Genomic DNA, 12103 nt, shown 5'->3' on the forward strand with positions numbered 1-12103 from the left:
TCTAGTTGGCTTTCTGGCCTTCTCCTCCTCCTCCTGTTCTGGGCGAGGGGCCTCCACCTCTCCACCTCGCCTCTGTCTCCCTTTCCCTTTTTGTCCGGCGGGTCACATCTCTGCTACTTTTGAGCTACATAACCTTGAGCAGGTAACTGAAACTTTCTAAGTGTGTGTTTCCTCTTCTGTAAAAGAGCATCTGCTCCTCAGAAGGCTGTGAGAATTATATCATATCAAAGAAGCACAGTGTTGGGCTCAGGGGCTGGCACACAGTTGGTGCTTGGTCAGACTGGTTTCCTCCCCTCCACCTGCTCTAGCTTTGTGCACAGCTCCCTAGCAGCCCCGTTTGTCTTAGTTTCTGGGCCTCTTCTCACCCTCTACTGGGTCTCCCCTCCTGCACTGTGGCTCTCTGCTTCGAGGGAACCCAGAAAGCAAGCAGGCAGAGACTAGAAGGACAAGGAGCTCATCAGAGGAGCAGCCTGGGACCCAGGAGAACTGGGAGGATGTGGCCAGTGCTCACCCTCTGGTTCCGTTTGAAGGGGTTCCCCAGCTCGCAAAAGATGGTCTCATTAGCTTGGCAGGCCCCAGGCTGAGGAAAGAAGGCGAATAACGTCAGGGTCAGGTCAAAGTAGGGCTTGTCCTCCCTTCTCCGTGGTGCAGGGTCAGAAGCCCTAGAGCTTTAGAGCCGGGTTCTCCAAGCAGCAGAGACGCTAAGTTCCCCGAGAAGGCCCAGACCAGAGGAGGGGGACACGTGGCAGACGACGACACCTGCACAGGACACGCATATGGGGATGCAAAGACGCAGGGAGCCTTGCTTGGGCTCTGGGCCGGCCGGCGGGCACTCACGGGGCGCACTGAGGACAGCAGCAGGGCGGGAGGCACCACCAGGGTAAGCAGTGCCTCGTGGGCGTCCTCTCCGGTGTGCTCCGAGGTCCGGGTGTTCGTCACGTTGATGCTCAGGAGCAGTTTCCGGACGTCTCTGCTGTACTGGAGCCTAAGAGTAGGAGCCCAGGACTCAGCCAAGAGCTCCGCCCCCAGGGCCCTCGTGGATCAACTAGGCCCCACTCCTGGGGTCTCCTAGGTGAGAAAAGCCCATCTTGGGATAGCCAGGCCCCGCCCTCTAGTCGCACCTAGAGGAGAAAGCCCCGTTTCTGACCATTCCACCTGTTCCCGCTAAAGCCCTGTCCCTCAGGCTCGTCGTGCCATGAGGCCCCGCCCCCTCCCTGCCAGTCAATGAGGCCCCGCCCCACCCTTGGCCAATTAGCGCGGCCCGCGGCCCACAGCTACCTGCTCAGCTTCTGCTGCTGCTCAGACACGAAGGCTGCCCGCATCTGCAAGTTGCTCTCACACTTGTTGTCAGGCCCGCACTCCTTCTGGAACTGGACCTGGGGGTGGCCGGAGGTGTGAGGGTTGTACCACCCCCAGTGCCCTCTAGCCCCGCTGCCCTCCTGGCCCCTGGTCTTCCAGTCCAGGCCCCAGCCCCACCCACCTCAGTGTGGTTCTCCAGAGCCTGTGCCTGGTTGAGGATCGGGTAGGCGTCCAGGGACCTCAGCCCCAGCCGGGGGCGATCGGGCATCCGCAAAGGTAAAGAGTAGTTCATGGAGATGATGATGGGCCGGAGTTTGTCACGGAGGTTGTCCTGGGGAGAGAGGGTGAGCTGAACCCGGCCCTGCACTGCTCCCTGCCTCAGCTGAATCCTCACACCACCCTGAACCCCAGAGAAGAGCTGGACCCCCCTCCACCCTGAAAACCTGACAGTTAGGCTGAATTCCCTCTAGTCCGGTCGCCAAATTGCGACTTCCTACCATCCTGACCCTCCGAGAGACAGGGCTTTTCCTCCTCAAAGGTCCCTTCACCTCCCCATTCACAGGGTCCCCAGATTGAGCTGTCCCCTTCCACCCTGATGTCCCAGAGACGGACTGAGCTTGCTCCCTACTCAGGGACCCCTTTTCCCAGAGGTGGGTTGAGCCAAGAGCTCCCACACCCCTCACTTTTCTTGGAGGTAATAAGCCCTTTGGCCCCATCCCCACCCCAAGGGTATCCATCTCTCCTCATGTGTGGGTGCTGTACACTGTACTCCTACAGACTGATAGCCTTCCAAACCGACATCCCCAATCTCTGTCTCTGGGGAGACCCCTGTCCCTCATCCTTGATCTAGGGGGACACTGGCCACCTCCTCCAGGGACCTGGGAGCCCTCATCCTGCCCCTTGCTCCTTCCTCACCATCAGGAGCAGCTCCAGCTTCTGGCAGCGCATCTCGGGCATGGAGAAGAAGCCGTGGAAGACAGCAGACTCACTGCCAGCAAAGCGGAGCCGGGGCGGGCGGCGGTCCCTGTCAGCCTCCAGAGTGTAGGCCAGGGCTACAGGTAGACAGGGTGGTCAGCAAGGGGCCAGGGGAGTGTACCCCTTTTATGCTGTACCCTAACACTCACTGATGTTTCGCCTGTAGTTGGGGTTCCCGGCACTCTGGTTGTAAGCAAAGCACAGCTCCACTTGCACACTGTTGGAGGGATGTACAGGAGGGCGGGTCACAGTGGGACACACACGTCCAGGCCCTAGCTCTCGCCTCTGTACTGGGCAAAAGGAAACCGAGGCCCTTCTGGAGAGAGGCAGGGACAAAACTGGGGAGTCCACAAAGCAGGTCTGTGGTATCCCTGGCCCCTTCCCTTCCACTCCCCTTAGAGCCAAAGAAAACAGGGTTAGAGGTCACTAATGGGGAAACTGAGGCCCAGGGCCCAGAAGGACTTGTCGAAAGTCCTCAGTCAGCCGGGCGCGGTGGCTCAAGCCTGTAATCCCAGCACTTTGGGAGGCCGAGACGGGCGGATCACGAGGTCAGGAGATCGAGACCATCCTGGCTAACACGGTGAAACCCCGTCTCTACTAAAAATACAAAAAACTAGCCGGGCGAGGTGGCGGGCGCCTGTAGTCCCAGCTACTCCGGAGGCTGAGGCAGGAGAATGGCGTAAACCCGGGAGGCGGAGCTTGCAGTGAGCTGAGATCTGGCCACTGCACTCCAGCCCGGGCTACAGAGCAAGACTCCGTCTCAAAAAAAAAAGAAAGTCCTCAGTCAGCAGGTGGCCCATCCCAGTCTTGAACCCAGGTCTACCAATCCCCAGTCCAGGTCTCCTTGTACCACCCACCCCATTTCCCTGCTCTGTCTGCCTTTGCCTTCTGATCCAAAATCCTCATTCACATAAAGACCTTGGGGTCATTGCCATCATTACTGTCATTTTCTTAGCAACTAACGTTTTTTTCAGCACTTAGGGTATACACAGTGCTGTGCTAAGGACTTTTTGTATATTGTCTCATTTAATTATCACAACAACCCTGTGAATCAGTTATTATCAATTCTTTTCTACAAGCAAGAAATCGGAGCCTAAGAGGGATTAATAATTCACCTGAGGAGACTCTCCTTCATATCCATGCACTTAAATGCATCCCCCTTCCCAGAGTCTATCCCCACCCCTGCACTGGCATAACTGGCGTTTGAACCAGGCCGTCCAGAGCTCCCACCTTGAACCACTATACTCTACTGCCCCCTAATTCATTCATTACCTCTTGCAAGGAATTTTGCTTTTTAATGAGGTTGGGTAGAGAGGGCAAATGCTGGCCCTAAGAATCAAATTTCTAAAGGTGGGATGTCAGTAGGCCAGGGGAGGGGTTTGGGAGCTGGCGCCCCTCCTGGCCTGCCTATAAATAAATGAGGAATGGGTGGGCAGAGCAATCTCACCAGGAGGTGGCCGTGCAAAGTGCAGGGTCCAGCACAGCAGGCCTGGCCACCAAGGTCTTGTGGACGATGTTGATGACGGGCCGGGCCCTGCAGAGACAACAGAGCCAGACAGATATCAGTGCCTCCTGCCTGCCCCAGGCCAGAGTTGGGGCCCAGGCTTCCAAGGAGCTGGCGCAAACATGGACAGAGATGGGAATCCGTGCAGACAAAGATGAGGAAGAGAAAGACCCTTATTCACTGGCCTCCTGGCTCACCGCAGCAGCACAATGTGGTCTGACAGGCTTCCCACTAGAAGGTCTGGGTAGAAGTTCTCATCCACATCCATCTGCCCACTGAGGGAATAGCCGAAGGTGGCCAAGCCAGGCAGTCCCAGCTTCTCTCCGTGGATTACCTGGGGGCAGGGGAAAGTGGTGGGGGCAGGCTCTGGGAAGCAGGGCCCAGGGGGCTACAGGGAAGGGGTCGGTGAAGGAAAGCAAGGAAGGCCCATCTCAGCTGGTGGGGGCAGCAGACCCATCCCCGTCTCTCTGTACCTGCTGGGGCTGTCTGGGGAGCCCCTTAGAGCTACTGTGATAGATGTACACTTTGCCCAAGCCTTCAAATGGAGCTCCCACAGCAATATCTGCAGAAGAAAAGGCAAGACAGGGTCACCCAGGTACTCTGGGCCCCACATCCCCCTAACTCTGTGCTCCAGGCCATGGAGCCCAGCACAGAATTGATTTTGGCCTGATTGATGGATGGGCAATGCTCAGAGCATCAGGGACAGAGCAGAGCTCTGCAGCTCAGGATGAACACTGGGACCATCTGAAGCCCAGCTTCCTCCTATCATGGGTGGGAAAGTAGGTTCAGGAGATGGGAGGTGACTACCAGATAGTTGTCAAGCATTCAGTGTGTGTGTGTGTGTGTGTGTGTGTGTGTGTGTTTGCATGTGTGTGTTTAAAGACAGTGTCTCTCTCTGTAACCCAGGTTGGAGTGCAGTGGCACAGTCATAGCTCACTGCAGCCTCAACCTCCTAGACTCAAGTGATCCTCCCACCTCAGCCTCCTGAGTAGCTAGGACAGGCACACACCACCACACCCAGCTATTCATTTAATTTTCACGAGAGTGCTGTGCGGTGGATACTATTGTCCCCCCACTTTATAGATGAGGAGACACTCCAAAAACCCAGAGTTGCACAACCAGTGAGTGTAGAGAAGAGGAAATTTGAGCCCAGGTCCGTCTCACAGCAGTGGCTGGGATTTTAACCATAACACTACAGCGAACATCACTGAAAGTGTCAAGGCTTTTAACATTCTAATCATTATCTCCACAAATAAACCCCAAGTGTTGGGTTATCTTCTTAAACTGAACTCTTCCCAGTTTGCAGCTTTGGATCAGATAAGGCCTAGGGAATCAGCAAGCCAAGCTTGTTAGTAAGCCCTGTAAAGAGAGCGGAAGCAGGTCCCAGGCAGAAACCAAATGACTTCCACAGTGCACGCTTGGCCTCTGTTGACTGAACTTTCTGGCACCTAGTTTGGGTCTTCAGAGGCTCCTTTGCCTTCCTCTTCATTCTCAGCTATGTCCCGGGAAACTGAGGTTATCAGCAAAGTGACTTTCAGAAAAGCCAGGTGCCCCTATGGCACTGACTCCAGCCCTGGGTCTGCCCCTTTCCCTGATACCCCAGGTCCGATTGGTTCCCAAGTCCTGCAGAACACTTATGAGGACCCCTATATCCAGGGCTCCCACCTTGTCCCATTCCTTATCATCCCCTACCTGAGATATTACATTCTTGATCTTCACTCCCCTAGCCTTGCTCCACCCCTGCACTCACTCATCCCATACCCCTTCCAGAATCATCCTTCAGGGTACAAAGTTATTATATCACATCCATGCCCTAAAACTCTCTCTGGATGCCCCACCACCCCACCATCACCATTACCCAAATATAAATCCCTAAGATACTCTGCCTGGCTTTCAAATCATCCACTCTCACCCCACCCTACTCCACTCCCTCTTCAGCCTCCTCTCTGATGTGAACACTCCACACCTGCAGGTTTGGGCACACCAGGCCAGTTTCCATGCCCGTGTTGTGTCCCATCAGTTCTCTACTGTGCACTCTCAGCCCAGCCTTGGCTGCACAGCAGCATGCAAGCTCCTCCAGGAGGCCACTGAGCTTGCCTCTGTTGCTCCCTCTGCACACCTGCACATCCTCTCTCTAGTACTGCTGCGAGCTCCCCAGGTCCGGCCCAATCCTGTCTCATCTGTGGGCCCTGTCAAGCCTGGTGTGCAGCTGGCGCTCAGTCAGCAGGGGTGCTGGGGGAGGGGTGTTGGCTTATACCCTGAAATCCATCCTGGTTGATGTCACCAATGCTGGCCACGGATAAGCCGAAGGCGGAGCCACTGGGGCCATGAAGAAGAAGTGAGGGGTGAGCAGGGAAGGAGGTTCCCGCCTGGTTCATGAAGACATAGACGGCACCCCCTACCTCCTCTTTCCTCTCAAAGTAGTAGGGGGCGCCCACCAGGAGGTCCTGCCACCTGCACAGGAGAGAAGGAGAGGGAAATGGGAGTGTGAGGTCAGCCTCCAATACGCAGCATAGCTCTTGTTTGACAGGCGTGACTGTGCCAGGGCACAGGGCTCTGTAAATGGCTCTTTTGGCCACAGGTCATGGGTGGGAAGGACATGTGCATGGGAAGGACATGGAGATGCCAATATGACTCCCCAAATAGAAGACATATGTCATGGCGATGCCATGCAGGCACAGATCAAACCCAAACAACCCACATCCACTGAAGCATACAAATCCCAAGCAGAAACAAGCATATGCAGGGGTCCCACAAATGCCATGTGCAAATGCCCAGACTCCCATAAAGCCTGATTGCAAACCCCTGCAAACAACATGCAGACAGCTGTACAACTGCAAATCCTCCACTCCCCTGACCTGGCTTAGGTAAGCCTTCCCCCACCCATCGCTCTCCCTGGCCCCAGAGGATGTCCCTAGATTCTCACCCATCGTTGTTCAGGTCTGCCAGGGCAATGGCGCTGCCAAAATAGGCGCCCACCTGCGAGCCCTCCAGCACCTGCCTCCTCCGCAGGTCTCCGCCTGCCTCCTGGCTCAGCAAGAAGACCGCGCCCATATGTCGGTGCCGTGGGGCACCTGTCACAATGGTGATGTGTTTGGGGTGCAAGATGGCGCTGCCTACCTGCACCGTGTACCCTGGGATAGAGAGAAGATGTTCAACCAAGGTCCCAGTCAACTTTGTCTCTTTCTACTCTGGACCCATCTCCCTATCCCCTCCTTTGGTTTGCCCCCCACCATGATGTTCTATCCCACTATTCCAAGTAGGGCAAGTAAGTAGACTCCAGATGGCCAGCAGCCATGCCCCATCCCAGCCCTGGTTCTGCCTGGACACTGGACTGTGAGTATCCTAAAGGCAAGAACTTTGCATCTTGAGAGCTTGGAACAGGGCCTGGCATACAGGTGCTGGTCAATCTGCATGTGCTAGTTTAACTAAATGCCATTAGTCACAACTGCACTCTGGCCTCACATTTCCACCACGGACTAAGCCCCCTTCCCCTCTATCACTCGATGGGCTACCACTACTGTACTCACCAATATAGAGGTTTCCTTGGTCCTCTGGGTCCTTGTAACTATACTCAGATAAGTCCCACTCCTTACGCTGAATCATGTAGCTGTTTCCTTCACAGGGATTGAGGGAGGGAGAGTAGGGAGTATAAGTCACCACTGGTTTCCTCTACCATGTCCAGCCCACCCCCATCCCCACCCAACAAGGATAATAATAACCCCTTTTATTGGTGAGCACTTTGCCATTTATTAATCACATCCTCTTTAACAATTAATTTTTCCTCTTTTTTTTTTTTTTTTTTTGAGACAGAGTCTCGCTCTTGTTGCCCAGGCTGGAGTGCAGTGGTGTGATCTTGGCTCACTGCAACCTCAGCTTCCCAGATTCAAGTGATTCTCCTACCTCAGCCTTCTGAGTAGCTGGGATTACAGGCGTGTGCCACCATGCCCGGCTAATTTTTGTATTTTTAGTAGAAACAGTGGTCAGGCTGGTCTCGAACTCCTGGCCTCAAGTAATCCGTCTGCCTCAGCCTCCCAAAGTGCTGGGATTACAGGTGTGAGCCACTGCACCTGGCCTATTTTAACAATTCTTCGAGGTGAAATTATGACCCCCGTTTTGCAGATGAGAAAAGTGAGACTCGGGAGGGAAGTTGACCTGCTCATAATCCCATGGGGAGCTGGTTGTTACAGCCATGGCTAGAACTTAATCATTCAGGCGCCTGGATATTAGAAGCTAGATGGCTTTCCCCACTCTCTAGACACTGAGGTCAGACTCCACACCATTACCTCTTTCTGGTCCTGACCCCAAACTTGGGCTGCCTAGCTGGACCCTGCACCCAGGGCTGCTGCTAGAGAGTATCTGTGACCCTGCCAAGGTGTGACATGACCAGGGGGTGGAAGGCAGGAGCAGAAGAGGGGGCAGAGGCCTCAGCCTTCAGTGAGCCCAGAGCTGTGACTATGCCTGGGGCTACCTGTTGGTCAAGAGGAGATTCAAGGCTCCTCTGCCTGCTGATTCTGCAACAACAAAGGTTCAGTAAGGGAAAATGGGTCACTATTGCTACAACCTGTGTGATGGAGGGAGGCAAAGAGATGGAGGGAGTGTAAGCAGTCAGACACCCCCTGTGAGACCATGTGTAGTGTAGTCTTTTACAAGCTTCGTCTTTTACAAGAAAATACTCTGCACCCTCTAAAATGATGGTCCTACATATATCAACATGAAAAAGTGCCCATGACTTTTGATAAGTGAAAGAGAGAAAGTAGTGATATTTACTTATTTAGTTTTTTGAGATAAAGTCTTGCTCTGCTGCTCAGGCTGGAGGAGAATGGCACAATCGCAGCTCACTGCAGCCTCAACCTCCTAGGCCCAAGCAATCCTCCCACCTCAGCCTCCTGAGTAGCTGGGACGATAGGCATGTGCCACCACGCCTGGCTAATTTTTTAATTTTTTGTAGAGATGGGGTCTCCCTATGTTGCCCAGGTTAGTCTTGAACTCCTGGGCTCAAGTGATCCCCACCTCAGTTTTCCAAAGTGGTGAGATTACAGGCGTGAGCCACTGCACCTGTCAATACCTATTATTCTAAAATAAATCTAGAAGGACCTGCAATATACTGTTAACATTAGGGAACAGAAAGAAGGGTGTGGGAAGAAGAACACTTTTACACTTTATTTTTACCAAATCCTACTGTACTATGTAGTGGTTCTACCAGGAGCATGTTTTATTTTTAGAATTAGTTTGTAAATGGTTAAACTGAAATCAGGTGGACCTGTATTCCAATCCAGGTTTCATAACTTTGTTGGCCTTGGGCAATTTACTTCTCTAAGTCTTCGTTTTTGTTTTTGTAAAATGGATATAATAATACTTGCCTCATAAGAGTATTTTAAAAATGATTGAGGCTGGGCGTGGTGGCTCATGCCCATAACCCCAGCACTTTGGGAGGCCGAGGAGGGTGGATTGCTTAAGCCCAGGAGTTCGAGACTAGCCTGAGCAACATGGTGAAACCCCAACTCTACAAAAAATACAGAAATTAGCCTAGTAGTGGCACATGCCTGTGGTCATAGCTACTCAAGAAGCTGAGGTGGGAGGATCACCTGAGCCTGGGGAGGTCGAGGCTGCAGTGAGCCATGAGTGTGCCACTGCACTCCAGCCTGGGTGACACAGTGAGACCCTATGTCAAAAAAGAAAAGAAAAAGATTGATTGACATCATATGTATAAGGCCTCTGGCACATAGTAAGTGCTTTAAAACAGTAGAAGTCATGGTGGTTGCTGATATTGGCACGAGGTCATGTTTCTAGTGTGGATGGTCTAGGCCAGCTGTCCCAGTGGCTAACTGGGGGTGGGTGGTCTCTGCTCTTCCTTTCTTCCCCCATGGCCCCATGGTCCCCACCTTTCCAGTTGTAGGCACCGGGGGCGCCAAAGTACACAGTGTTCTGGGTGAAGCCACCGCTGGTGCCCAGCTGGCACATGCCCGTCTCCAGGTAGTCAGTGTTGCTGTTGCACATCTCGTTGTGGTAGGTCTGCCAGTCGTCACTGGGGTCCAACTCTAGGTCATTGCCTCGCACGTAGCACTTGCCCACCATGCGCCGCTGGTCTTCTGACCCCGACCACAGCACCTGGGTGTAGCGGTGGGCACAGACCTGGGGACCCCCCAAACACAGGCAGCCTCAGTCAGGCACAGGGACCCGGGTCAGCTGTCTCTTTTACCCTGTAAGCCTCTGGCTTTGCTGAACAGGAATCAAAGGAGATCTCCTGGCTCCTCCTTCTTCTCCCGGTGATACTTAAACCTGCATCTCCTTTCCAGAATTTAGAAATCTGCTCTGGGGGTCAGGAACACTTTTTGGAAAGCTGTAAAGTGTGGATTTGAGAGTGGCTTGCAGATCTCAGCAAAGGGAAAGCAGGAAAGGATGAGAGACTGTGGGGTTCAGGCTCTTGGTCTAGAAGGGGTTAGTAACAGAGAGATTAAGGAACTTACTGCTCTGCCGTTTCCAGATGACCCTGTCCTCTTAATGAAAGGACCGTTATTAAAATGATAATTACAATGACGGTAATAGTAATAGCAGCAGCTAACACTTCCTGAGTGCTTCCTATATGCCAGGCACAATTCTAAGCTCCTCACATATTAAGTGTTAAGCCTGCTAGTGACCCTATGATGTAGGAATGATTATTTTCCCCATTTTAGATAAACTGAGGCACAGAGAGCTCAGTTAACCTGCCTAAGATCTCATATCTAGAGAGAAGCAGAGAATATTCAAACCAAGCCTGTCTGCTTCCAAAATCTGAGCTCTTAAGCACATGCTGTGTTGCTTCACAGAGGGGGGAATCTATGCACAGCTTCTCTGAGTGCACTTTAGCTGCTCAGTACATATTTATTGGGCAAACTGATGGGCCAGAATAGGGTGACTTAAAACAGCCTGGAGGCAGGCAAAGTCCAAAAATAGGCCCTGGTTCTTGTTTACTTGCTTTCTGTGGTCCCTTCTAGCTGTGAGCTCCACCAGCACGATGCCTGAGCCTGCCTTAGTCACTGCTAAGCTTCTAGGAATAGCACAGTGTTTGGTAACACAGTAGGGGCTCACCAAATATTTGTTGAATGAACGGTGTAAATAACTGCTAAAGGATCCAGGGTGCAGAATCACTTTAAATGGGCTCCTAGACCACAGCCATCCATAACAGGGGTCTCAAAAAAGCATTTCAGTGAACTGATGCCAACCTGGAGCTTTAACAGTGTTCAAAGGGGACAGAAATCACAGCAGCGATGGCTTATGGGGTGGCAAATGATTAGAAGGGGTTACAAGGGCACCTTCTGGAGTGATTTTAAGATATATTTTTGGTTATACAGGTATATACATTTGTAAAAATTCATTGAAGTTTAAAATCTGTACATTTCACTGTATGTAAACATTACATCAATTTTTTCGTTTTTTTTTTTTTTTTTTTTTTTTTTGAGACTGAGTCTGGCTCTGTCGCCCAGGCTGGAGTGCAGTGGCCGGATCTCAGCTCACTGCAAGCTCCGCCTCCCAGGTTTACGCCATTCTCCTGCCTCAGCCTCCGGAGTAGCTGGGACCACAGGCGCCCGCCACCTCGCCCGGCTAGTTTTCTGTATTTTTTAGTAGAGACGGGGTTTCACCGTGTTAGCCAGGATGGTCTCGATCTCCTGACCTTGTGATCCGCCCGTCTCAGCCTCCCAAAGTGCTGGGATTACAGGCTTGAGCCACCGTGCCCGGCTTGTTTTGTTTTTTTTTTTTTCGACAGGGTCCGACTTTGTCACCCAGGCTGGAGTGCAGTGGCATGGTCTCAGCTCGCTCCAACCTCTCTCTCCAGGGTTCAAGTGATCCTCCCACCTCAGCCTCTCAGCTAGCTGGGACTACAGGCACACACCACCATGCCGGGCTAATTTATATATTTTTTGTAGAGATGGAATTTTGCCATGTTGCCCAGGTTGGTCTCAAACTCCTAGGCTCAAACGATCGTCCTGCCTCATTCTAAAGGAATGAGCCACCTAGCCTGGCCACATCAATTTTTAAAATGAGAAAAAAGCCAGGCATTGTTGCTCTTGCCTATAATCCCAGCTACTTGGGAGGCCGAGGCAGGAGGATCACTTGAGCTCAGGAGTTCAAGGCTACAGTGAGCTATGATCGTGCCACTGCACTTCAGCCTGGGTGACAGAGCCAGACCTCATCTATAAAAGAAAAAAAAAAGAAAGAAAGAAAGAAAAAGAAAAATAGGGCCAGGTATGGTAGCTCATGCCTGAAATCCTAGCACTAGCACTTTGGGAGGCCAAAGTGGGAGGATCACTTGAGCCCAGGAGTTTGAGACCAGCCTGGGCAACA

The 12103-nt window shown here is 52.6% G+C and overlaps 1 protein-coding gene across 2 annotated transcripts in view; it reads right to left on the reverse strand.

Moving 5' to 3' along the window:
* LOC105472360 (integrin subunit alpha 3) overlaps positions 1 to 12103 on the reverse strand; it is a 34991-nt gene that overhangs the window by 12929 nt on the left and 9959 nt on the right. For both annotated transcript variants that reach the window (XM_011725524.3, XM_011725525.3), the window contains exons 4-16: positions 9664 to 9913; positions 7309 to 7395; positions 6705 to 6912; positions 6036 to 6232; positions 4252 to 4340; positions 3976 to 4112; positions 3722 to 3808; positions 2424 to 2491; positions 2215 to 2351; positions 1481 to 1630; positions 1279 to 1376; positions 838 to 985; positions 512 to 580 (exon numbers count right to left, since the gene is read on the reverse strand). In XM_011725524.3, the coding sequence (XP_011723826.1) occupies positions 512 to 580; positions 838 to 985; positions 1279 to 1376; positions 1481 to 1630; positions 2215 to 2351; positions 2424 to 2491; positions 3722 to 3808; positions 3976 to 4112; positions 4252 to 4340; positions 6036 to 6232; positions 6705 to 6912; positions 7309 to 7395; positions 9664 to 9913 (1725 nt within the window). The remainder of the gene's footprint in view (positions 1 to 511; positions 581 to 837; positions 986 to 1278; positions 1377 to 1480; positions 1631 to 2214; positions 2352 to 2423; positions 2492 to 3721; positions 3809 to 3975; positions 4113 to 4251; positions 4341 to 6035; positions 6233 to 6704; positions 6913 to 7308; positions 7396 to 9663; positions 9914 to 12103) is intronic.

The sequence above is a fragment of the Macaca nemestrina genome, chromosome 17, assembly GCF_043159975.1.
Source record: "Macaca nemestrina isolate mMacNem1 chromosome 17, mMacNem.hap1, whole genome shotgun sequence".
NCBI lineage: Eukaryota > Metazoa > Chordata > Mammalia > Primates > Cercopithecidae > Macaca > Macaca nemestrina.